At 38.4% G+C, this 27,947-nt stretch overlaps 1 protein-coding gene across 3 annotated transcripts in view; it reads right to left on the reverse strand.

Moving 5' to 3' along the window:
* GALNT10 (polypeptide N-acetylgalactosaminyltransferase 10) overlaps window positions 1-24,263 on the reverse strand; it is a 41,320-nt gene extending 17,057 nt beyond the window's left edge. For all 3 annotated transcript variants that reach the window (XR_014507974.1, XR_014507975.1, XM_083427120.1), the window contains exons 1-7: window positions 23,905-24,263; window positions 12,568-12,670; window positions 11,038-11,176; window positions 9,939-10,105; window positions 7,974-8,159; window positions 5,567-5,750; window positions 4,306-4,423 (exon numbers count right to left, since the gene is read on the reverse strand). Coding sequence is in view for 1 of the 3 variants with exons in the window: in XM_083427120.1 (XP_083283246.1) it covers window positions 4,306-4,423; window positions 5,567-5,750; window positions 7,974-8,159; window positions 9,939-10,105; window positions 11,038-11,176; window positions 12,568-12,670; window positions 23,905-24,129 (1,122 nt within the window). In the remaining 2 variants the exon portion in view is untranslated. The remainder of the gene's footprint in view (window positions 1-4,305; window positions 4,424-5,566; window positions 5,751-7,973; window positions 8,160-9,938; window positions 10,106-11,037; window positions 11,177-12,567; window positions 12,671-23,904) is intronic.
* Window positions 24,264-27,947: the final 3,684 nt, after the last annotated feature.

Below are 27,947 nucleotides of genomic sequence, written 5' to 3' on the forward strand. Positions count from 1 at the left end.
TTGAATATTATTATTTTAATTTATTACCACCCCTTCACCCTAAGGTTCCAGCGGGGATTGCAACAGTTACAACCATGTTTAGGGGCATGATTTTGGGTAGCTGAGGGCAACGTGAATATATTAGCTCCACCCAGGGAGGAGTGTGTTTAGCTATGTTAGCTGAGAACATAATCAGAGATTGATGCTTTTCATCTGGGCCTAAGCCTCCTTCTCGCAAGAAATGCTTGGATGGCAAAGGATCTTCAAAAGCAACTGGGGGAAAGCATTTCCCACATGAACTTCACAGTGTGGCCATAATTGTCTCACAGCTACAAGAACACTTCCAAACAAAGAAATTAGATCAACAGCGGACAGGCTAAAATTAAAATACAACAGGTGATATACATCTAAGTTATACTCAGAATAGGCACACTGAAATAAATAGACAGTAACTTTAAATGGGCCTATTCTGATCCTGACTAAAACTGGATAGCACCCAATATGTACAAGCCCAAAACATTTAAGATGGAACCAGTGTTGTCTGACTTACATAGCATTTCAGAAAACTATCTTCATTATGGATTAACACATTCCATTAATATTAAAAATTACAACTTCTGATTACACAATCTACTTGTCTACTGGCTTATGATTTCTTGTCAATGTGCTGCAGATATCCTTCCCTCACACTTACCCAGCTCAACTGCTTTTAAAAACACTCATGTTTTCAACTGATAATGTGCTACTCGAATACAAATCTAATTTCAAAAGCAGACATCCTATTCATTTTCATTGCTGCTTTGATTCATTTTATTAGCAATCCCTTTGTGTGATGACAGAATTCATTACAACCTGCATAAAGAAAACTATCATTCTCATCTGTAAAAAGAGAGATTGGTAGAAAGAGAGCCTTATACACTAGAAGGAAAAAGAAGGTAAGCATTAAAAAGGTAGCACTGAAATTAAAAATAGCAAGTGTCTATCAAGCAGCTGTTCTTGGTAGAAAACAGTAGCTATTAGCAGACAGATAAGATACTCCTGATTTTATGTATGTTAGGCAGCACACAGTTCATTGTTGCCTCTTAAACAATGCCAATATTTGTCCATCTGCATTCAATAACAGGATTGCACTGTTTATGCCTTGCAATCACCCGGTCGTTTGTCTTATTTTACAAGAAAGGAGATCAGACTGGCCATACCAAGACTATCTGCTATTATGAGGAAAGTCAATGTTGTGTAGTGGTTAGGGTGTAGGGTATAATAAAAAATTATAAACCAAAGCATATATATTATTGTGCCATAGATTACATACTTCTTAAACTTCCACCCTCCCAAACTAGTTAAAAGCTACCTAAATTCCTATCTGTGTAGCTACTGATCCCAAGCAGAGGCCTATATAAACAAAATCTATTCAACACTGTTCATAGTACAAAGCACAAAAAAGCTAGCTTTATATAAAAATCACAGCTCTGACAGGGGAGAAATAAAATATCATGAGAAGTAATAACTAGCATTAATCAGTGATATACAATAACTCTGTAGAAAACGCAGCACTAAAAATGTAATCCAGTGCAAACATATTATAAGCAGCAAGAGAGAAATCTGAAAAGCAAGGTTCTTCTGTTTCTAAGTCTTCCAGAGAACAGAAACTCTGTTTCTAAGTCTTCCAGAGAGCATAAACATGTAAAAAAGTTACATGTATACATGCATTTTAATCAGCATCATCATAATTTTATTTGTATTCTTCCTTTCCATAGTTTAAAACCATGTCATGTCTAGTTTGTCCCTTGAAGAAAGTGGATAGCTAAGAAGGAAGCAGGTCTGCTGTAGAATCCCCTGACTTCACATCCAAAGCCAAAATAGGAAAACCATCAGAGTAGTTGGATAGAGATTCCATGTCATGTTACAACCAGCAATCTGATCAAGAATAAGCAGAGAATCAGAGATCTGCATCAAATCTCAAAATATAGCTGTCATCCCAAGCTTGATGGGTATCCTCATTGAACTATGAGTCTGTCTATACTTAAATGCCTATTTTACTCAATGTAAACATTTGCTCTGGAGGACAGGCTATATTTACACTACCTAATAGTCCTTAAAAATAATCTTGCAAAGAGAAATTTATTTTGGGTGAAAATTAAACACTTGGAAACATTTTTATAGTAATTCAACTAATTCCCATCAAAAGCAATACAAATTGTACATTTCTAAAATCTACCTGAAGAAAACTGGCCTCACTTGCAACCAGCACAAGGTAAAAGCTCCTTAACCGCTGACTGCATAGGACTACTTCATCCTCATCCAGAGCAGGCTATCAAAAAACTTTCAAGATACAGGAATCTTTTTGGAGAAGCAGGTCCTTCCTATAAGCTACATAAGACAAGAGACAATTAGGTTCCCTAATGTCACGCAAACATGCTCCAGTGAGTATATAAAGGAATTTCCCTACATTAAAAGAAATGAAATGATAAGTGCAGTAATTAACACTATCCTTTGTTATCTCCTAGAATTGCTGGGAACTAATAATTTCCCTTTTCTTACACAGTTCCCCAAGTAATAATTCCCTAGCAATAATCTGGAATAGATTAATGAAGGGAGGGGGGAAAGTTGGTTAAAAATGGGTTGAAAATTTGGTCTTTGAAACATAACATTTCCCATTTATTCTACTTGGAAGAAGTGCTAGGTGGATTCTTTGTGCTCCTTCGGAGGCAGGATCTCAGCATCTTTTTATGTTTAAACAGATGCAGTTTTGAAATTGAATATGAAGTTTCATAGCTGTTAGGCCTCAAAAACCCTGTGTTCTTGTTGCTAATGAACAAATCTTTTATTCTTATTACTTTATCAGAATTTCTATCAGCCACAGATGAAAGCATCAATCTATCATAACTCCTGAAAACACACCATTTCAGTGAAACATCTTTTTCTGTTGAACAATACAAAGAAAGGAGGACTTCTGCTGGGATTTAATTAGAGTGAATTTAACCCACCATAAATTATCATCCTTGGCCTGAAATAAAACTCTGCAATACAGTGTGCAAGTAGGCAGATGAATGAAGTATTCTTATTTCCTGCAGATCAAATAGTGTCTGCTCCAGCATTTCAAAGACAAAGAGCTTGCAGAGTCACTGTCATCACTCTTGGAAACTACTGTTTTTGAAAATGTCCGAATTGGAAGAGATGAATGCTGCTTTTACCATCTCCTGCAGAGAATTACATTATTACACTATTTCTTTACCCACACTAGTAAAAGGGATAAATGGAACCAACTGTAAAGAAATCTCACAGAGGAAATAAGAAACCTTCAATATGTCTTTATCACTTAGCTTTTTGTAGTTAAACAATGAGATGAAAATGTTGTTTGCTGCATGTTAATTGTCAAATTAATGTAGTTTGATGGCTTTTTGCATCACAGTTCAGATTTGAAAAACTACTTGGGGTGAGCAGGAAAAAAAAGTAATTATAATAATCAGGGAAGGGCTGTTGGCAAGGCAAAATTATCCCCTGTGATCTTTGCAAGTTGGTTGGATTCATAGTGAGGCAGTGGGGCTTATTTACTTGGATGCAGGACCTACTAGAATGGCTATGTATTAAAAAAAAAATCAGAAATAATTGCAAACACAAGGCAAAACTAAAGCTAAAACACAAAAGCATTGGAGAATAAAGACATTAAAATATTTGCTAACTACAGTAACCAAGTTGTTAATTAATCTAATGTTTGCCTTTTAATCACCAGAAGTACTGATGAAGACCTCAGTTGTATTTATTCTACTTAACAAATTCTAGTAAGTAAACTCATAGCTCACACAGGTCAATGAACAAGCTGATCCATGAGTAGCTAGCTTCTTAATTTGATGAGGTGGCCACATGAATTTATTCATTTGTTCCAGCTTATGACAATAGAGTGTTCTATGTACAGAAGAGTATAGTAGCAAGCCATTTTGTTTCATGACACTTACAAAAATAATATTCTATTCATTCATTATGCTCCTGCTTCCTTGGCATACTATTGGCTACGTAACCAGCTTAGCAGAAACTGATTGCCTTTCAGTTTGTCTATCAATCACTCAAATATTCACTTCTCATATTACAGATCAGGTATCATTTAGGAGTTAGCATGTAACCTCACAGAGGCTTTCGATTCTTAGCCATATTTTTGGTTTATTACAGTAAAATGTTCTTTTCAAGAAATGTTGCAAAAATCCTTTCAACAGTTTTATTTTATAAACACGCAGAAAAACAAAGACTGCAAACTGGTGCTTCATGTCTATAAACTACTTCATTATTCAGCATTTTTTCAAATAAAAGTTTTCAGGGAACATAACTCACCTTAAATGATATTTCATACTGTTCTCCACCCCATATTTCCAGGCCTGCATCATATCCTCCCAGCTCCCAGAACCACTTTCTGTCGACTGCAAACAGTCCTCCAGCCATTACAGGAGATCTTAAGGGGGGGAAATCCTTCACATTACAAAACCTATCATTATAGTTATGCCACCATTACATCCATATATCAATAAATTACATTCCTGAAATCACATTTCATACTTAAATATTTTTTCTACTGCTCCACCTTAATATTTTTAATCTATGTGATGTTGTTGCACAGTATATCTTTAAACTATGAACCCAGGAGAACTTGGCAGCTTCCTTCAGAATGAATTAACGAGACCTCCAATAGTGGAAGGTGTCAATCTGTGTGGGAATACAGCCCACATTATCTAACAAGGGCCCAATGTTGTACCTTTTAACATTCTTCCTCCCCTTAATTGGTCTAGGCGGCAAAGCAGCCTCGGTCCCGTATACCTGAAGGAGCATTTCCACCCCCATCGTTCAGCCTGGACACTGAGATCCAGCTTCGAGGGCCTTCTAGCGGTTCCCTCATTGTGAGAAGTGAGGTTACAGGGAACCAGACAGAGGGCTTTCTTGGTAGTGGTGCCCGCCCTGTGGAACGCCCTCCCATCAGATGTCAAGGAAATAAGCGGCTATCCTATTTTTAAAAGACGCCTGAAGGCAGCCCTGTTTAAGGAAGTTTTTAATATTTAATGCTGTATTGTTTTTAACACTAGATTGGGAGCTGCCCAGAGTGGCTGGGGAAATAATAATAATAAATAATAATAAATAATAATAATAAATACTCTGAATCAAATCTTTAATTTAACAATGCTGCATTTTTACCCACACATAGCAACAAAGGTTAAGATAAAATAAAGTGTGTTGAGGTTACCAAAGCATGGACCAACCTGGTGAGGCTATTCTACCACTATATTAACTGAATTCATAATTATTAAGAAAATAAAGTTTACATTTTGATTTAATTTGTACCAGCATGCGATATGTTCTATTAAATATCCACCATTCTGACTCATTTCAATTATGCAATTGAAATTATTTTTATACATCTGAAATGGACCTTATTATCTCTTTTCAAAAAGTTGTAGTAGACAGAGATAACACAAAAGAATTTTATCTTTTGAAATGAAACATTACTTGTGATGGCCAAGGATAGTTTCTATCCGTTTGAAAGCACCAGTGTCAAGAGCCTAGCTGGTTAAACACCTATTCACACTTTGTTTCATGAACTTACTCAAAAGGGTCACTTGGGTCAGGTTTCTGTAATTCAGGAGGAATGGGTATCCGCTTGTAATACATCTCCCAGTCAAATGCACCTCGCATTGCATCTCCAGCTTGTGTTTCATAGCCAAAGTGGTCATGGTCAATGACATCAATCATTGGACAAACAATAGTTTTGCGATTTCGAGCGATGCGGTCTGGGGAATAGATAGAAACATGTAACATTATTTTGCTACAGATGAAAGGAGTTGCAAACACAATTGTTTCTACAATACTCCATAAAGAATATATTCAGAAGAACAGTTACATGACTTTGTGATTTTTCTCCTCTTTCCACGAAACACACATGGGTAATCTAATTCAAATGTGAACTATCTACCAATCAGGAAAAAATTATAGTCTTGCTGAATACAGGAGTTTCAGATTCATTGGTGATTTTTCATGCTCTCCCAAAGACTACATAAAATAATAGTGTTGGAAAGGTAACGTTTGGGAGCACATATACACTTGGAGTTGAATTTAGTCTACCTATTCAGATTTACACCTATTAACAAGTTGAGGTAGGGGAATGGCTGATAAGTCAGTTCAGTGCTATCTATACTACACAATGCTTGTGAAGCTGAAGTCTCCAATGCCAGTTGGCAGAACTGGTGATAGTCATTGAGCACTGCAACTGCTTGAGGATCAGAGCTCTCAATGTCTGTGAGATCACCTTCCAAGAGGGAAGTCCATCAGTCTGGCACTATCCAGGTCCTAACGACAGCAGTAGCTGTGTGGGACAGGCAGACTGCTGGGAAGAGGTGCCATGAAACCAGGAAACTATGGTGCAGAAGCAAGGTGACTGAAGGATAGGAACTGAGAGACAGACAAAGGACAGTGAACAGAGGCAATGGGCTAATCAAAGAGGAGTCTCTGAAGAAGTTTCAGCGCTAAGGTTATGAAACACTATGGGTGAACGAAGAAAGTGCAACAGAAGCTTAGTAAAATGGGACAATGGGGGAAGTTGTCTAAAAATTGTGGAGCTGTGGAGACACTGAGGAAAGAAGGGAAAAAGAAGTTTAGAGCAAAACCTCATGCAGTCCTGGGGGTAGCATTGGCTGCACTTTATTGGCATAAGGGAAGTAAAAACCAGGGAAGGCCCAAAAGTTTGTGATGGTTCTTAAAGATTTGAAGCATTGGCTGGGTAACTGTATTTTAACAGCTACATAGATAGGGAATGCACTTACTAGGGCTGTAGCACTGTGACATTGTAGCCTTAAGAGGACAATTAGGGCCAAGCAGCAAGAGAAGGCCATTTTTCACATATTATATGTGAACTAAGCAGGCCAGTTGCAGGCTTCTAATGTTGAATGTTTATACACACACATCTGAAAAGCCTGTTTACCTTGGTATTAGACAAAAATTAACAGATATCCAAATGCCTCACTATTTTGTCATCCAAATGTTATATTCTTTTCTGTTTATCTGTCAACCAAAACGAAACAAAGCAAAAATAATAATTCAAAGTGAGAGACTACTCTGCGTGGAGCAAGCAAACAATTACCAGCCAAGCCTTGTTTTAAACAATGGTCTGTTAATAGCCTATTTTTTCTATAAGTTCAAAACTATTTTCACAAGCCAATATGCCAGTCAGCCATAATGTGTTTAAGTTCTGTGTTAGATTCAGGCAGGAAATAATTCAGGCAAAACATCTTCACAAAACAAATAAAACTACTTTCTAACTTGAATTTACCAACACAGCTGGATTATATATTTCACTGGGTTTCAGTGGTTGCAGCCTGATCCATGGTGAGTCACAACAGGACCATCATCCAAGTATATGGTAAAATGCATGTTTTATATATCTTTGCCTAGACTATTAGACATGAAACATAGCTAAATGTGAATCAACTGCAGCTAAAAAACTGAAATCAGAAGAACACCTGAAATTAGAAACACTTTTTAAAGATCACTTTGCAAGCGTTGAAAGGAAGACATGATCAAGCAACACAGCCAGAGCCATTAAAAAGACAATCCTATTTTGAACCTTCATTTTATCCAAGTACCTTCTCACCCTTTCTCAAAGAGAATCACACTGAGGCATTATCTGAGTAACTCATGTCAGCAGTCTTTATATAAGCCAGATACTGACTTTTTGTAGAAAAAAGTTCTGAGAAGTCCCAGAACAATAAAATTAAATTATGGATGAAATTTTAGTTTTAGGTCAGAGTGTAAGCCTCTGTATTTCATATAGCTAGAAAGTATAGCTAGAAATGCCATATCAGGACATGTGATTATCAGACTGAAATACATGTTGATATTGGGAATTTATTACGAAATTGTAGTGTTACTTGTTATGCACTGGCTTGAGTGATGTGAATGCATTAGAAAGGTGGGATAAAAATCATATAAATAAACAATGAATGAGATAGTCTGCTTACCTAAAAGGGGTGGCAACCAGTTCACATTGGCCTCACAGTGAGAGTCCAAAAAAGTAATAACATCTCCTATAGCAACAGAAGCTCCCAGCATACGAGTTCTTATCAACCCTTCTCTCTTCTTAGTTCGGAGAATCCTCACTTTGGGAAACTGGGCCATATAGTCCTCCAAGCGCTTTTTTAAGTGTTCTGCATGGAAAATTAAATGATTTCTCATCCAGTCCTTTACTCTTTATTTCTCCCCAACTTTAAAACTCAATTTCCAGAATCTGGAACACCTTTAAGGTTTAATAGTTTTGTGTTTTCATAATTTTGCTATTTTATCATTTTTATATACCGGTATCTTATATCTAGACTATTAGACATGAAACATATCTAAATGTGAAACAGCTGTAAATGAAGCAGCTAGAAAACTGAAATAAGAAAAACACCAGAAATTAGGAAAAAACTTTTTTTAAAAAATCACTTTGCAAGCTTTGAAAGGAAGACGTGATCAAACAGCACAGCTTGAACCATTAAAAATACAATCCCATTTTAGACCTTTCATGTTGGTCAGGTTAGATATCCTGAGAAAAGCAAAGTTTCATAATAGATCACTGTCATTGCTTTATTCTAGCTACAAACTTTAAGATAATAAAGTATTGGTAGTTGCACAGAACCTTCACCAGGCAATTAAAGTATTGCATATAATTCAATAACATACATCAGGCCAATAAAACACAAACACGTGGACAGTAATGGTTTAATTTTGATAGGCATACAACAGGCAAGTAGTTAATCCATAAGCATACTATAATAGTACAAACAATTTTCTTAACCACTAATCAAATAATTTGCTTGACACTAGAGTAAGAATGTATATTACCAACATTGTCAGATCTAAATTTCAAGAATGGGGTATCATGTGAAGGGGTTGGAGTTTTTGGGTTGTTTTTTTACATCGCTAACTACAGTGTGGCTTAAGTCTACAGTTGTAGGAGCCCATACCACTTTGCCAAATCCCAATAACCACCCTGGGATCTTTGGAAGAAGGGAAGTATACAAATGGAATAGAAGATACAAGCTCTCTCTCTCTCAAAACCAAAACTCTTACTAAAAATTGCAATATGTGTGAGCTATATGGTGTGAGAATATATTTGCAAGCGACTTCAAAACTGAATAAATGTTCATTTAACTGTCACATAGCTCTTTTTTTAACTGGAGAAAATAGCTATCAGGAGTAGTGATGAACCACTGTGGGACAGCTTTGCATAATTTCACATCATTAGAAATGCATTATCTTAGCCAAAAGCCAAGAATAGGACCTGAAAAACTCATTCACTATTTAATATAAAAACTCACTCTCTATTAAATATTTCTAAAAATCTAATGATAATACAAACACATGTTCTCCATTTCAACAACTATAAATGATTTCCATGCTTGATAAAGCATTAGCTATTTGAGCCACTCTGAACACAATAATATAATTAGCATTCTGAAAGTCAGTATATGAAATAATTTAATTTAAATAAGATAAAGGAATAGTGGTTGAAATTAAAACACAAATCCACAAAAAGCTCCTATGACTTAACGTAAGAGATTCTGGAGTCAGTTTGCAATAAAGGAATTTTGATGGCAGTTCCTGTTCTGACAACCTTTGTGTATGTTTTAGTTAGCTATGGGTATTTCCAGAATGGCAGTTCTTAGTGTTGGTTATCCACATTGTGTTGTTATCCACATAGTGTTGGTTATAACATTGGTTATCCACCGTTAAGCTGAATACAGAATTGCAAACAATCTTCCACACCTTGGAGAGGAGCATTTTGTGTATGAATATATCCCATTATATGCAACAACATTTGGAATACTGGGCAGGGTTCACTTAATGAATTTTGTCAGCAGAATATCTGCACAAGTAATCTGCTATATACCTTTTTTTTTTGTTCAGTCATATGTCTGCATAAATAAATATTATAATGAAAGTACCTCTGTCACTGAAATCATCCACCAGTACAATTTCAGCTATGAGTTCAGGAGGAGAGCGATTGAGAACACTGTGCACTGTTCTGAGAAGTGATGACCACCCTTCGTTGTGGAATGGGATTATTACACTGGTGTTGGGGAGGTTTTCCAGGTATAGCTTGCTATTGCAGCTACAAGACAGATGAACACAGTAACTAGCTTGACCAGCATACAAAGAATGGTTACTACTATTATTTGAGGTTTTTTTTCTTATTGTAGCTAAATATTAAACATACAGTTGAATAATAGCCTGTATTAGGACAGATTCAGGAAGAACAAGATTCTAACTGGGTCCATAGGCCAGAGGTTCCCCACTGGTGCTATAGAAGATCGAAGACTTAAAAAATGATACCTCTTAGTGGGATGGAGGAGATATTTTAAAAACTTTTTGGATGGAATGTCAAAGAGATGAGAGATCATATCAAACACCAAAAGAAGGATGACTGTCAGGCAGCACTTTCTGAATGTAATTTGTTTACAAAATACGTATCATACAAGCTGTGAGTGATTGCTGAAGAGAATTTTAAGGGCATTTCATAGCCCTGGGTACATCCAAATCTCAAAGTGAGGATACATCCAAAGTAAACAGATGTTCCGTGACCCACAGGGTTCTTTTCTATTCCTCATTCATTCAGATAGTTTCAATGTTTTAATTGTGTGTTTATATGGTGTAACCTGCCATGGGATCTTCTGGTGAAGGATGGGCAAGAAAATAACAACAGCAACAACACTGACAATAAAACATACCCTCTCTATAGCAAACCTATTAAAATAAATCACCAATAACATAAAATACAGAGGAGAGTTTATTTGCAACTGTTGGAATCTCTGTACATAAATATTTATGCTTTATTTCTTGGCTCTGATGACAGAGTTAAGAGTTGCTGAACTATCAGGTTTCTTGTTTAATACATTAGATAATTCAACCTATCAAGATACTGCAGACGTATGTAACAAGCAAGGGCAATACAAATTGGAATGACACTCAAGTTAGGATACAGAGAAGCCAATTTTAGAAATAGAAACCTTCATACTTTCAGTAACAAGAAAAGTTTGTACTTACTTTGGGTGTCGTATATCTGGTAGGGATCGATTGAGAGAAACTTTGTCACTCACAAAAATATTAAAGCCATTTTCTCTGTATGCCTGGTCCACTTGCTCGGCATCTGTCATAGGATACGGTTTCCCCTGTTCTCCATTTCCTACAGCAAAAGAAATGGAGCCATTAATACTTATAAAACTCCAGTGGCTGAAAGCGGAATTCTGTCAATCTGGTCCCTCTAGATGTTATGGACTACAACTCCCACTAGTCTCAGCTAGCACGGCTGGCTAGGCAATACTCATTATGCCACATTCTATCAAGGACACAGTATGATGTCCAAACACCACACTTTACATCTGTTATAACTATCGAGCAGTTGAGAAGTGGATGATAAAACTGAAAGAACTATAGGAACACTTAACGGTGTTTATAACAAATACCTTGTTAACTGTTATTTTGAAAAAAAGGTCAGATTTAGGACTAATTAGATTTATCTCAATTTATAGGATGCAAAATATACACAACCTAGGAAGGCCAATCAGTTTCTTAAAAATATGTGGGGAACTTTCCTGTCCTTGTTCTCTGTTGGCCCCACTATTTGGTTTTGGAGGACACAAACCAGGTCAATTTCTATCTAGATCAATCTGATTAACTCTTATAACTCCCTCCTATTGCATAAAGTCTAGCAGGATGCTGTTGTCAGCACAACCTTCCCTCTCTCCACCAATGGGTACTACTGTACCACACAGAAGGCTGCCAAAATCAGGGATAAAAGCCCAAACAACCCCTAACTCTGTTCTAGGGCTGGTATGACAAATCTTCACCAATTTCAGGCTTACATTTTTTGCCACTTTAACTGGAAAAGGGAGATTTTGCATGGCCTCCACACTCACATACCAATTTACATCATTCTCCTTCAAAATAGCAAGTTACGGCAGTCTCTAGTTTGCTTAACATCAGTCATCATTTTTCTCCCTTCCATTTATGTCCCACTGATGCTTTTAAGGCCTTTGCAATGGAAACTTGGGCATTTAAGCCTTCCAGTGAAGATTTAAATGGGGTGGTGTGCCACATGCAGTTCTTCCTTCTTTCCTTCTTGTCCTGCCCTTTGTGATACATCAAATTGTACTCTCAAGTGGCTAGCTTAAAAGACCTTGAAAGACCTTGAAAGACATCATGCTTGTAGAATGGTTGGGAGCAAGCAGCATACAAACATAGCTGCTGTTCCTTTCTAGTTTGAAGTCTGAGGTCCTGTTGCATTTTTCAGTTTCCTCTCTTGGAACAAACGAACACCCATATGATAATATAGCAAATTATCAGAACTGAAAAGAAAAACAGAAGTAGTAGACTTCTTTGCTCAACCACTGCCTGAAGCACCTTCCAGACACTTGCTAGCAAAGGCCTGCTGATTTTCTTGTAAACTCTGCTAACAGTAATCCATACTGCGTTACATAAAGTATACCCTCCCCCAGTACTTTGTGCTCAGTTCCATCTACTGAATATGTAATTCAATATTACATGCCTTAAGGCTGAATGAGTTATCATACACACCTGTACGTTGCAAGTCTTTCTTTATAGCATCCCTGTCATGCCAGTCCTTTTTCCTTTGTCTGTTTTCAAGATAAGCTTCTTTCTTCTGCCTTGTATGGAAGCCCTTTTAAATAAACATTATCAATAAGTTTGGGAAAGCATTGAAGGCTAAACTGAATTAAAGATAAGCCATATTTTCAAAACATAGACTCATAGAACTGTAGAGTTGGATGGGACCCCAACACTCATCTATCCAACTCCCTTCAATGCACGACTCTCAACTAGAACATACATGACAGATGGCCATCCAACCTCTGCTTAAAAACCTCCAAGGAAGGGGAATCCACCAGAATAGTGAATGCTGACCTACAGAATGACCCTGCCCTGGTGCGTCATCAAAGAACATTTCAAAAGCTGTGGGGTTTAACTTATGTGGCATTTTAAGAAAGGTCAAAGGAGTATTGCATCAATACCTTTGACAGTGATATTTGGTTTGCCATGTTTTGGATTTGCTTTCTGCTAACAATCCATTGCATAGGGCTTTACTTAGCTGTTTTCTGTACCAAGTCAATGCATCTAAGTGAGGTACGTTTCCCTCTAAGATGAAGAATTACAGACTTGAAGCTAATCTTTCCTTCATTGTTTTCATCCCTTGCTTTAATGAAAGTGAGGTCAGAGTAGAAAGAAATATTAAATAATACTCTAAAAATGGATTTAGACTAATAGTTGTAAACAGCCCTTTCTGTTGCCTAAAAATCACCAAAGAAATCTAGTAACGTTCAATAGCTAAACATACACAAAAATGTAATTTTAATCTTTTGTTTAGTTGCTATTTGGTGTGCCTGGTTCCAGCTATGAATGGTTATTTAAGCCATGTAAATGCTATATAAAAATATAATAAAATCACCAATTAAGTGGCAGCATTATATAATGTTAGACAGAAATAGTAAAAAGCATTATTTTATTTCTAGTCAGATCAAATAACAAAACGTTTTTTATAATATATAAAGTGGCAAACAAAACAACAGATTCAGGTTTAGACCTTTTGTTTAAAAATTCTCATTAGTTATAAGAAATCCAACTCACTCTTAAATTACAGTATTTATAAGCTTTTTTGCAAAGTGCACCAATGTGGTGAACAAATGACATACATAAAAATACAGAAATATAATAAAACTTTAAAATAAAAAAATATATAGAATGATTCTTAGCATATTTTCTTATACATTTTGTGGCATATCTCATATAATTGGATTGCTAGAATTATGCCCAATACAGTACAAGATGAAATGCCTTTGTGTCAAGATGTTCTTTGTTTGATATTTTGGGTGGGGGGTGGTAATCTGGAACTTCTCAAGATTACAACTTTACACCTTGCACAAAAATCAAGATCATAAACTTAAACAGAGCCTAGCATGCAGCCTTAAGAAAAATCCTTGTTTAAGATGGGCCTGCATTTGTGGGTACAGTTCCTCCTGCGTCAGAGATTGCACAAAAATTGCAATAAACATGGTGCTCTTGTGCTATGTAATAGGAGGATGTTCCAAAGGTTAGTGCTGCAACACTAAATGCCCAATGGTAATACAGTACCTCCAGGAACAGAGGCAGTATGCCTCTGAATACAAGTTGATAGGGAACCAAAGTAGGAGAAGGATATTGCCATTGTGACTTGCTTTTGGTTGTGACGGTGGGAAACACAATGCTGGGCTAGATAGATCACTGATCTGATCCAACAGGACTCTTATGTTTTTATGGAGCAATATACTTCAACTATTGCAATAACAGACCATTTTTTGTGTTCTTTTGGAACAATATATTTTCACCATGGCAATACAGGCACTATTACCTTGAAGTAAGGTTACCAGATTTTTTTCAATGAATCCGGGGACACTTTCCAACTTCAGTAGGAATGATAGGATTTTGTCAGGGGACTGATTTGTAAATCCGGGGACTGTCCTTGGGAAACGGGGACATCTGGTAACCTTACCTTAAAGTAGGTGTCAGTCTCCTTTTGACAATTAAAACACACACACACATTTTATTTCTTTTTAAAAAAAATACAAAACACCACACAGACACCCTTCAAAAACCATATCCTTTGGCTGGACTGACATTTGCAAGGGGCTACAAGTTTAATCCAAAATTTGATCCATCATGGGTATGGAATGTAAACTCATTTTCCTTTTAAGAACAAATATTTGTCTGTGGCAAGACCATCCTGAGAGATTGCTCCATTCTATTTCCTACTGGTGAAACGATTTGCTCTGGTGCTATTTCCTCCTTGGAATACTGTTGTATTCTGAATTGGAAATTATGTATTAAAACCAGCATAATACAAACGCGCAAAATAGAGGTATGCAGCAGCCAGAAGGTAAATTAGCAACCCAAATGTTAAGGCTGAAGAGCATGCATGTATTTGTGGGAGAGAACCAGTTATGGTGCCAAGCTCCTTTTTTAGACAAAGCAGTAGCTGGCCTCTAACTGCCATAACAAGGACAAAAAAGCAAAGCTGTGGCTGCTGGCACTGTTTTTACTCACATGTGCGTAAACTTTCTTTTAATTCTAACACAACCCCCCTTTTTTCAAATGGAGAAAGAGGAATTCAGAAGGCTGATTATTAGTAAGATTATTATTATGAATCCATCAGCACACTGAACTAGTGTAGCACAGTGGATAAGTTGTGAACCTAGAAATTTCTACTTCAAAGCTCACTACAGCTATTATCTAGTTAGACGGCTTTAGGCAAACTCTTATCAGTCTCAGTAGCCTCATCGGCAATAAAGGGAAAGCAATGCTGACCTACTTTAATGGGTGGTTGTGGCAATTGCAATAAAATCATGTATGTGAAGTTCTTAGAATGTTCTAAATGTGCTATATAAATTCCAAATATTATAACTTCAAGGGAAAATGCAGTCCTTTTTGGAGATATTGTTTGAAACAGCCATCTTTAATGAAGTAAAAATAACATGATATAAAGCTCCTTTATATCAACATTTTGGAGATAATGTTTAAACATATTGGTGATAGATCATAACAAAGCACTCTTTGGTACATTGTGTGTCTCAGTGCTGTTGACTCTGATCCAGAGGGACAAACATGTCCCTTCAAAGTGCTCTGCAAGTTCCAAATTTACAAAAAGAGAGAGCACAATTTAGCAGAAAGAATTTTTAATGGGGGAAAATGAGGAAAGGTGTCTATGCATTCACAGTATGATTTTCTCTTTTAAATCATTCTTGTGCCATGTTTGCCGAACCCACTTTTTTAACTCAAAGGTTTAAAGGTCTGGGAATTCTGTGTGGGGATAGCTTTTGAGGACTCAAAATATGAATACACATGGATGGCTCTTTTTTGACTCATGAAAACAGAACTCTCACACTTCACTGAATAAATTAGTGCAGAACTATTTTGATGAAGTAATTTGTATGCAAAGAGTGATTACTGTTTGTTTACATCTTGTCCCCCCTCCCCCAGTTTTAGCATTTTGATAAACATTGAACATTCACCAACAGTGATAGCAGTTGACTGAATGCAGGAGAAGGCCCGGAAATGATCCGGTTAACCTCCACAAGAGCCAAAAACTACACCTTAAGAGAATATGTTTTTCTTCAAACAGAAAATAATGGAATAAAACAAAATATGTCTGATCATGTGGTAGTGATGCAACAATTGGACCTCCTTTCATGTAAGACATGTGTATTTACGGCTGAGTACAGTATGGCCTGAAAAGCAAAGACTTAAGAATCTCTAACCTTTTAGATAGCTATAAGTACAGTGGTACCTCGGGTTACATACGCTTCAGGTTACAGACTCCGCTAACCCAGAAGTATTACCTTGGGTTAAGAACTTTGCTTGAGGATAAGAACAGAAATTGTGCTCCGGCGGCGCGGCAGCAGCAGGAGGCCCCATTAGCTAAAGTGGTGCTTCAGGTTAAAAACAGTTTCAGGTTAAGAACGGACCTCCGGAATGAATTAAGTATGTAACCAGAGGTACCACTGTATATATATAGCATAACTTAGGCTGTGAAATGTCAGGGACTCAACACAAATTATGAGCACATCTTTAAACTGTATAAGGAAGTGCAGCAGTTTATCTTCCCTGTCAAAAAACTAGGACAGCATCAAGTCCTAAATAATTAATATGACTTTTCTGGATAATATATAAATATTTTCCATCACCTATTTTACAAGAAAAGAGAGTACTGAAAGCTTAACTCTCAAGAGTTTAGACTCCATGAAACCTGATTCACAGGGACTTATTTCTATCTCACATTCACAATATATTTATAGCCCACTCAAAATTTGCCAAACAGCTGGCTTTTAGAAGACACTGTCAAAGCCCATTAAGAAATGATGTCCAAAACATCTGTAGATGGTTATAATACAACAGGAAAATAGAACTGTCTTTTGTACCAGTTCTTGAAAAGGCAAATCAAAATCATGTGTTTTGATCTGGGCTTATTCTGAAATTATTCATATTTTATGTATGTCAATACAAAGATGTGGATTTAATTAATTGTACCTCAGACTTTTTCTGGGATGAGCTAAAGGATCCCACACCAACCATATATTGTTACTTCACAAGAGCAGAAGAGAAATACAGCCTCTCCTACTTTTATGAATAGAGGCAGAAGTTTGGAAAGGTTACTTTGCAAAATGAATATACACATAGTGGTAATAGAAATAAATCAGGATTTTATATTGGATAGGAACTGCTGATTGCAAAATGATAAATGTAAATTCAGCGGGAAGCTTTAGATTATTGTATTGCACTAATCACAGGCAATTGATGGGAGGATGTGTATGAAGTGTGCTGCGTGGAAGAGATATTGATTATATGGTTATAGTCACCCTAGCTGGTAGTTCATATAGACAGATAGATAGATATGAATAATGTAGCAAAAGGTGAATAAAACTTTTTAATCCCTCTATTAAGGATTGACCACTTAAGTTTATGTGCAGCATGTTCGAAACAGGGAAAATAAAGTATTGCTAACAACAATTAATCATTAACTTATGAAATTCACTACTGCAAGATGTTGAGAAGGGCTATTACTCACTGAGCATCCATATACAAAATACTGTGTTTCTGAATTTTGGATGTTAACATAACCTTATGCCTTTTTTGTCATATTCCAGAAGCATCTTGTTGTCTACTGTTTGAAATGCAATACTTCTTAATTCTTATTTTGTCTTTGTGTTCGATCTCTTTTTGGCTTTGTAGCAACATGAGTAATATACTATCATCAATTGTTCCCTGCAGATATATTGATTGAAATGTAGTGTCTTTTACACTGTAGACCAAAATTTGTTTTAAAGACATCTCATATCATAAACATTAATCTTAGCCAGGATAATAAAACAGCTACAACTAAAATACACTTCCTACAAAGTAAAACCAAGCTGTGGTTGAAAACAAAGATAAAACCGCAATTAGCAGCAACAAAAAGATGAAACATATAAGGAAGTTTTTCGCCTGGTACACAAAACTCACCAGGATGTTTGCCAGGTGAAAAGCCCTAAGAAAAACATTCCACATAAAATGCCATTTCCTGCTTGTTGTGTTATGGCACAACACAGAGAAAATGGCATCCTTTGACCTTAAATGGTAGCCAAGTTCATGTGGGAATCAAAACAGACAGAAAACTAAAAAATAAAAAAAATAGTCCAGTAGCACCTTATAGACCAACTAAGTTTGGTCTTCGTGCATGCACACGAAAGCTTATACCAGAACAAACTTAGTTGGTCTATAAGGTACTACTGGACAATTTATTATTTATTATTATTTTTATTTTGACTGCGCCAGACCAACACAGCTACCTACCTGAAGACAGAAAACTGTAATTCTGGAAACAGGCAGGAATCCAATGGAGCTTGTTAATACTGGCAAAATGTATTACCACTGCTTAGTCCTGATCAGCAGTTCAACCACCATGTTTTAGTTTTCAAAAAGGTTACACATTTTGCAGCAAGAGAGGGAGAAATGCCCTGGAAAGTGTGGGATAATACTTGCTTTAATGCAACATCATCTAACCTTCCAGCAAATGACAATGAATGCTCATTAAATAGCCAACACCATCTAATTTCCCTGAATACAAATCAGGATGCATGCTCAATAGATAAGAACATAAGAAGAGCCTGCTGGTTCAGGCAAATGCTCCATGTAGTCCAGCATCCTGTTCTCACAGTGAGCCTGAATCCTGTTAAAATGAGTCTGAATCCTAGCAAAATGAAAGCTCTGTAGGTGAGTGTCCCCAATCTGGGAAATCATTAATTTGCATGTCCTGGGTAAGGTCACACTCTCTCTGAAGGAGCTAGTGCTCTGCCACTAGACACACATGTGCCCTACGTGTCCGGGAGTGCATTTCACCAACTTTGGTTGTTAAGACAGCTATGGCCATTCCTGGATCAGGGTAGCTTGTCCATAGTTGTCTGTGCATTGGTAACCATGCGGCTGAATTACTGCAATGTGCTATATGTGAGGCTATTCTTGGTATGGAGGTGGAGGCTGAAACTGGTGCAGAATGGTTGTTTGTCAGTGAAACCACCGCCAGCATACAACACCTTGCTTGTGGGATTTTCACTGGTTGCCAATTTGCTACTAGGCCAAGTTCAAGGAGGTCAGGACCAGTTTACTTGAAAGCCTGTCTGATCCCTTATATACCCAGTAGATCACTGTGGTCTGCAAGATAATTTCTTCTTTAAGTTCCAAAGATTTCAGAAGCTCATTTTGCAGTAACTCAAAGCAGGGCTTTCAATGCCCCTGTTCTGTGAAATAACATTCCTATTGAGATATGACACTCTTCCTATAAGGCTCAACACTCCTGCAACTGATTTTCCCCTCTGACATAGCCACATGCCACTCAACAGGTTTTGCAGAATATGTATGTTAAGTTGTCTGAGCAGCAAGATAGATGGAAATATGTGAACCTTCCAGAAATGTAGATCAGTTATAGAAAAATCTTGCTTATGGAAGCCATAAACAGAGGTCAGTTTGGCATATAGAAGTGGCCCCACAGCTATGGCACTTCCTCTCCTGGGATATAAGTTTTAAATTGTTTTAAATGATGTAAGCTGTCATGGGAAAATAATGTATTTTTAATGGCAACTAACAAATTACTTTAAATTCATAACTGTGGAACAGATTCCCCTTTCTTGCACTGCCCTGTTGTTCTGCCTTTGCGTATGTTGAGGGAGCCATGGGATACAGAACTCTGTTAAAACTTGTGGAGAATGGGCCAAACTTTGATGTAGTGCTGACACTGGGAATGATATCATCAGTTTAAAATGATTTCTTTCAGTAAGCCTTTGCATCACAAATCCTGTTCTGTTTTATTCTCTGATGTTTTAATTCATGTTTTAAATTTTGTATTTTGTATGCTTTTACTTTTTGAAAGATGCTTTGAGACTCAGATGTTGTGAAAAGCAAGGCATGTCTTTAAAAAAACAAATAGATAAAAATATACTTTCCACCTTACAAAAAACACAGATTACAAAAAAACAAACAAACTCTGGACTTTGGAAAGTTCTGTCACTTAAGTCTGAGTAGGCGATCTTGGTCAGCATCCTGACAGAGAAACAAATCCACAACTTCCCTTTCTATGTCTACAAATAAATACAACCATAAACAATGAAGTGAAAGCATGAGCAAAGGCCTAGGGTTTTACCCTCAAATGTAGTACAGAAACTAGTTAGAATTTTGCTTAGAAATGTAGTTACAAAATGAGGAAGTTTAATTATTGAAATAAGCATTTGCTGGTTCATAGAATTGGAAAGAACCCTCATGGGTCATCATGTCCAACCCCCTGCAACACAGGAATCTCAAATAATTGTGCTGTGTTTGAAAATAGTGGGGGTGGGGAGACATTTGCTTCTAGGGTACGGATTTAGTTCCAGACTTAGCACTTTTTACTCAGTATCACACAACAGGCTACCTTTCCTCACCAGATGTTCTGGTGACTACAGTATTATCAAGAGTTTGTAATATGGACTACAATATATCATTCAAGATGCAACATAGCCAGCACATGACACACTGGTTGGTACTGTTACAATACTTGAATAATTTGCCCTCCATGTCCACAGTACAGTCTTAAGACTGAGGATAAGATGACTGCATGGCAGATGACTTCTTCTGCATGCTTGCCAAATATACAAACAAGAGGATACTGCTTGACTTTACAACAGACAGTCCTCTGAGAGGTGTTAACACATCCAGAAAACTAAAATGCAAAAACTAGCTTGTGGATGTTACTGAGAATGCAGCTTTCATCCTCCATCACCAGGTGTTATTAGGACAATGGTACTAATATTCCCATGCACTGCACAGTTCATAGAGTCTTGTATTACAGTGAACAGCACTGCAAATCTATATTTTTTGTAATTGTAGGGCTAGATTTTTTTAAAATGACATGCTAACTAACAGACTAAGAGGAGGCTTAGAAAATTAATCACAGCTTTGCAGGAGTAATCTAACAAATGTTTTCCTAATGAGGAGAAAGATGAAAATACATTATTAATTATAAGCTTTATGATCCAACTGTACTCAGCTTTGTGAGATCATTTTGTAATAAACGAATGCTGCAACAGAGAGCCACTAAATGTTGTAGTCTTTTTGGTAAACAAATACTTGCAGTTCTACCATTATTGGTTTCCACTCCACTGCTGAGTGAAAGAGCTATGATAGGTACATTAAATTCAGCATGACTTATAAGGACCAGAAACCAGTATTAATTATTTTAAAAGTTTTACAGGTAATTATGAACCATGTTAAATGGCATCTGCAAAGCCACTGATTTCTCACAGCACTAATCTCCCTACGATTTAAATTAAACCAATACATTGAAGGCATTCATTCATTCATTACATGGACAAGCTGTAGCAACCCCCTGGCTCACATACTGACTCCAGCACAGCTGCAAAGACAGTATCTGGCATGTCTCTTTCCATTTTAGATCAACCACAATTTAGTGTTACATCCCAGCACTAAACTGTGGTTAATCTTTACTATGGTAAGTGTAAAGCCAGCTTCATAAACCATTGCTGGAAGCTGGTTTCCTCTCCCCACCCTCACTGATGATAGTTAAGAATACTGGATTTTATCTAGGTTCAGATGTTATGGCATGTTATAATCTAACATAGAAGCAAAAGCTAACTCCTCCTCATGGCCTCAACAGAGGAGGCAGCCACTGTTCCCAACTGCAAGCACAGCAGAAGGCTACACTTCATCAAAGCACACACCTCTTCCCCCAATCCCAGCCTATGGTATAGCAGCTGCGAGATTTGAAATGAGGCTCAACATAATTGAGAGGAAGATAACTTTCCACTTCTCTGCCTGCATCTCTGGTACATTTCCCTTCTTCCATAAACCCAATAATATATCCTGAATGCACCCTGCCCATGACTCTTCTCTCCATGGCCTACCTGGTTCTTCTCACAACTGTGCTTAAACACTTGTTAAAGATTGGTCTGTTCCCTCTGTCAAACGCAAACATAACAAATTTCTTTGATAATATTTTCCACCTCAGACACTCTCCCCTTTCCTAGTGTGCCAAAAAAGGTTGTTAGGGCTGTGGATTAGGTCTGTGAACATAATTTATATATAATACCTAATTAGGCACCCCTAAGAATATTATTTTTTCTTGAAATCTGAATAGCAGCAAGGGCAATAAAGTGTGAAAATAGAAGAACAAACAAAAGTACATGAAATGGCAACAGAAGGGATTCATGTTTAGGGCATTCAAGTGACGACAGAACAAGTTTATAACTGATATACCAGCAGGAACTTTCAAAACTCATTGTACACATTGCTAAGAATTTATGTTCATTATTTTGGGAGACACTGCACATTTGTGTGTCACAGCATTTTGTCTTGAATGAAGCCTTTTTCATTAACACTAAAGAAATAAAGTTACCATAGCTGTACAATACAGAACTAAATGTATCTATATTTAGATAAATGAAAAGAACATTACCTGAGGCACTTTCTCTATAAGACTACAGATAAAATATAAAACTGATCACCTCAATGAGTTGTGTGTGCTTACTCAAAACTAAAACACATATACGTCAATGAATTCCCAAGTTAAAACAACAAGTAGTCTTGCAGCAGTAACAGATTTACTCTGCCATAAGAGTCCACTTCTACTAGCATGACGACACTGCTGCTGGATATGCTGCTAGATATGCACAGGATTGCAACCTTACACCCTTAACTCTGAGGTGACCTAAACAATGAGAGCCTTATAACAAAGAAGATTAGTTTACCAGTGACAGCTCATGCTCTTCACCTTATTTTGCTCCTTAATGACAGGGTGCCAAAACAAGAATAACGCCAGCAAGTTAATTTAAAAGGGAAACCCAGAAACTCTTAATACAAAAGATGCCCAATCAGTTTTTTTTCTTAAGAAAAGAACAACAACCTGGTAATCTAGAGCTCTTCTGCGTGAGCACTTGCAAAATCAACCTATGATTCAGTCTGGTTCAAAACGGGAACTGCCTATTCCCCTCCAAAAAGAAAGAAAGGAGGAAGAAAACTCTGCCTTACTTTCTCCACCTTCACCTGGTTCACTTATTAGTAGAACAGGCAAGATCAGGTAAGCCAACTATGACTTACAAGTCTTGCAAAGGGTATTAGCCCAGGAGAGAAGGGTAATGGCCGAGGAGCGGAGCCTGCCAAAAGCCACAGAGCATTGGGCGGGGGGGGGGGGTCACAAAGCCTCCCTCCACCCCACCCCATCCCAGACAACCGCTTTATCTTCAGCCACCTCTTGGCCTGAAAGGAAGTGCGGCTTCCTTCCTCTGCCCCCCCTCACCCCTTCATACTAATGGGTCAATGCCCTGGATGTGTGTGTGTGTGTGTGTGTGTGTGTGAGAGAGAGAGAGAGAGAGAGAAACATCTGTGTAGCTCAGCCATCCTTTCCCTGTGTGTGTGTGTGTGTGTATACACACATATACACACTGGACATGTGTGTATCTGTGTGAGTGTGTGTGTAAGATAGAGAAACCTCTATGCGGCTCAGTTATCCTTTCCCTCTGGGTGTGTGTACACATACACATACATATGTGTACAGACATATATACACACATATATAATGTAAACGTATAGGCAATGCAGAGGCCCTTCACCCCATAGAGAGCGGCCGCTTCCTCTTCCGTCACCACTCACTATAGAAATGAGGATGAAAGGACGATTTAAAAATAATAATAATAATAATAGTCCCAGTAGTCCCCTGAGGAGGATCCTCGTCTCCCGGCTACATCCGAAGTAGGAACCGCTCTTCCCCACAAGACCCCAGACGTGAGGCGAAGAGACAGAGAGAAAGGGAGGAGAAAAAAATATGCGGCTCCCTCCACTTCTCACCTGCGCTTCTCCTCGGGCTGCTGCCGCCGCTGCCGCCGGTACCGCCCCAGCTGCCGCCGCCCCGCGGGCTCCCCCCGCGCCTCCGCCGCCCGCCGCTTCTCTGCCATCGCCGCCATCCAGCTGCCGCTCCCGGTAAAGCGACCAAAGCCCCACGTTGGGAAGGAAGACGAGGGCGGCCAGCGCCAGCCCCACCGCCTGCAGCAGCCGCTTCTGCTTCCGCCGCATCCGAGAAGCCGCCGGGAAGCCCCCACCCCAACTTTCCCCTCACACAAGGGGCTGAGGCGGCGGTTACGGCGGTTACCGCGGCGGCGGCGGCAGCAGCAGCACTCGAGCAGCGCGCGAGGCGAAGCCGACCCGCCAACTCCGCTCCGTCAGGCACTTCCGCTCCGGAGGGGTGGGCACTACCACTCCCACCGCGAGCGGGTGGGGGGGGAGAGAAGCTTGGCGTTGGAGCGCCGCCCAGAAACCTCGAGGCTAGGCCACGCCCACCGATAGTGCCCGGCACCGAGCGGGGGGTGGGGCAGAAGCGTGGCAGCTCCGGCTCCTCTCCAACCGCCCCCCCCATGTTTTGTAAATGGTACTGGCCGTAGTCTTCCCCTGTGGGCTGGTGGTGCAGCTGACAGGGCCAGAAGCTTAAATAGGAGCGAGTGCGAGGAAGAGGGTAGACCGGGCGGAACATGCCTGCCAGCAAGGCTGCTTTTCCTGCGCTGTGCCATAGGGTTGTAATTAGGCACCGCTTACATTACTGAATGTGAAGGGAAGAAGTTTGCAGCGGAGGAGTCCATATGCTGGGGGGGGGGGGCACGGGCAGGTTAGAAGGCGGGGAATGATAGTGCTAGCAGAGATCAAGCGGGACAGCCTCAAAGCATTTAATTCAGCCTCAAAGCATTTAATTCCTTTACCGCCTTGAGCAATATGTTGGAGGAGACTTGTAGGGTTTGTTTGTTTTTTAATTAATGACTGAAGTAAAGCCTTCTAGGAGCGCCAGGGGAGTGATGGAGCAATGTGGAGGGACTTTCAATGCTTTTAAAATAATGCGATACGCTTGTATTAGGTTTGTCAAACGTCAGAGCCCTGCTGTGAAATTGGATCTTAGGTAAACAAAAGAAGCGAGCCCAGTATACATAGAGAATTTCAAAAATTTCCCCAAGGTGCTGCTGTTCAATATCCTCTAACCACGGAGTGATCTGCAGCCTTTCCACTTTTGCACCTTGTTAAATTGTACATTTAACTATATTCTAATCTTGTAAATACTGCCTTTTGTTTGCCAACTGCAGCGGTTTTTCTTTTCTTTTCAAACTCATTGCGCACTTGCTAGAATTCAATAGCTGAAGGTTTTATTTTGACTTTATATAATTGACAGTAATTATAGTCATAACGGGGAATTAAAAAGGCTTCTTTTCACTGCCACTGCTAGGAGATGTAAATAACTTTGAATATCATAAAATGGTAATGCAAAATAAGCTAGTGTCTTTGAATTTAACTTTAATTTAACTTCCAAACCAGAGACAAAATAGCTTCATAGTACTGACAGCGTATTGGTTAGGATCCCCAAAGCTAAAATAATGTTCATTTTAAGTGTGCACATGCTTGCTTGTAAATCAGAATATTCAATACACATTGTAAAAGTTGATACTTCAGTCCTATATACTTCCAGCTTATGGCTGGTATCTGCTTTGAATCTTACATAGAACTGAGATACACCATCTGCAACTACTTGCTGGTCTGTGAACATGCGTAGCTTCAAATTATGCAGAAGAATCAGGCCTTTTCAGCGGTAAATCTTAAAAGTTGTTTCACAAACGATAACAGGACATCAGCATGCCTTTTCTTCCAGACCCAGGGAGAACTGTGTTCTTTCTTCTCACTTTTGGATCTTGAATGGGTGTAACATGTAACCTACATAGCAAAATATACTGGATGAGATCCAGTTAAATCATACTGTTGATTTAGATCTGTGGGAATGAATGGACTTGTCCATTGATTTCAATGGTTCTTCTCTGAATATGACTAACATTGGATATTGTCCACCGTTCTCCAAAGATTTTATGTTTGCAGGAATATTAATACACAGCACTAGAGATGAAGCCACTTCAGTGTTTCAGATTTCCACTCTGAAATGCCATTGAAGAAAACCTCCGCATATTGCAAGTGAAACCGTTGCTTCCAAAGTTTCAAAGCTATTGTTTCACTTACAACTTTGCAAGAATGAACCATGTGATAAATTGAAGCAGTTATAACCTAGCAGTTTGAAAGTAAAAACAATTTCCCCATAGGATTGGAAGGATGCAGAGAGCATTTCTGAAGTCTCTGGTTTTGCTAATACAGTATTGCTAGATGTATTTAGTGTCAATTTTTGGCACTGATAAATATTATTCCATGACATGATCAAAATGAGTAAATGCGTGTCTTGTGAAGGGAAAGGCAATTTTTTCAAACTTGGCATACAGGAAATATCACACCACACTGTTAGTCTTTCAGGTACCAAGAGGGAAAGTTGTTTAGACTTCCCACGGTTACTTGAGCCATTAATTCTTTGTTTGGCATCTGCAGCCACAGCAGCTGGTATAGCTGACACTGGCAATTGTTCATCAGCCTACTGCTTGAGTGTGTTCCACCATATCATAAACAAATCAAGTCTTGGCCATGACACAGCATTTCAAATAACTGTTCTCTCCCCCCCTAACAATTTCTTAACACTGCAGTCCAGTGCATGTTGACTCACTAGTGTTTAGGATTGTAGCCTAAGTTAAGAACAAACAACCTGTATAATTAGGAAGAGGAATGCTGAGCAAGAGCATTTTAAGTTAAATAGCTGAACTATGGCAAAAGCACATCCTGCTGGGTTTGCGTCTTAAAATAAATTAGTGTCTTGCAAGTGGAATTTCTACATTTACATTTTAATTTTTATTGCATTAAAATGTTCTATTTTAAAATTTAAAGTTGCATTTTCCCTTGCCTCCACACATATTTTCTCTCCCCCCTCCGCCACCTAAGCCTCCTGTGAAGAAATATAAATTTAAACTCAGCACATAATCCGCTAGGTGGCAATCTTCCAGCTAATTCTGAATTCATCAGATGCCAGGCAAATTATCCAACAATTCATTTTAAGTACAAGTTACAGCCCCTACGTTTGTATAACCTGTAAGGCTTTGGAGTTGCTCACTGTTTTCTTTAAAACACACTGCTCCATGGCATATTAATGGCAGAGATCCCCACAGATTCATTTTTTCACCTCACTGTGTTCCTCTTTGTCATCACTGTATTATCATCAGTGGTGCAGTGAATAATACTCTGCCCGTTGGTGAATAATGCATAACCACTTAAATTGTAAACCAGTAAAGAAAGATGTATAATACAAGAAGCTTTCTTTAGAGATTTATACCTTAAATTGCCGTGAGGGCAGTTGTTATATTTACTATTTTATGTTTACCAACCTGAGGTGGCTGCACCAGCATATTAGCCACAGAAAAGTCTCTTTTGTTGCCATTTTAATTCCGTATTTTCTTTGTAATCCGTTTTGGCAACTCCTTTAATCTCTGTGCCCAATAATGGGCATTTTTCTCTAATCCTCTTCTATTAAACCTTCTCCTTTTTTTCCTTTCTGCTGCAAAACTGCTTTTTTCCTTCTCTTTCTGTATCCCTTCTCTTTCTCTTTTCTTCGGCCTATCCTCCCATTTTCCCGTTTCCTAGTTTACAGGCCTCCTTTTCATAGCACCATTTCAACCTGTGCTTTTTGTGTGGCTATTTACTTGTACGGAGTACAGTCACCTCTCCTTTTTTTGCTGCCTGTTGCAGCCATTTTGTGCTGGCACACATGGCACTTTGATCAAGATATGAGTACTTTTCAATATCTTTTGACTCTAAAGCTCTCTCTTGAATTGTAAAATTTCCCACTAATGTTGTAAGCAGCCCATTGCTTACTGTAAGAAAGGGTTACTGATGAGGGTTAATTCAGAGCAAACCATATGAAGCTGTTCCTGGAGTTGAGTGTCTCTCTCTCCTGTTTGTGTGCATTTAGAAATGGCTTGTTGTCTGGGTGG

The sequence above is a fragment of the Podarcis tiliguerta genome (genome assembly GCF_965153285.1).
Source record: "Podarcis tiliguerta genome assembly, chromosome: 2".
NCBI lineage: Eukaryota > Metazoa > Chordata > Lepidosauria > Squamata > Lacertidae > Podarcis > Podarcis tiliguerta.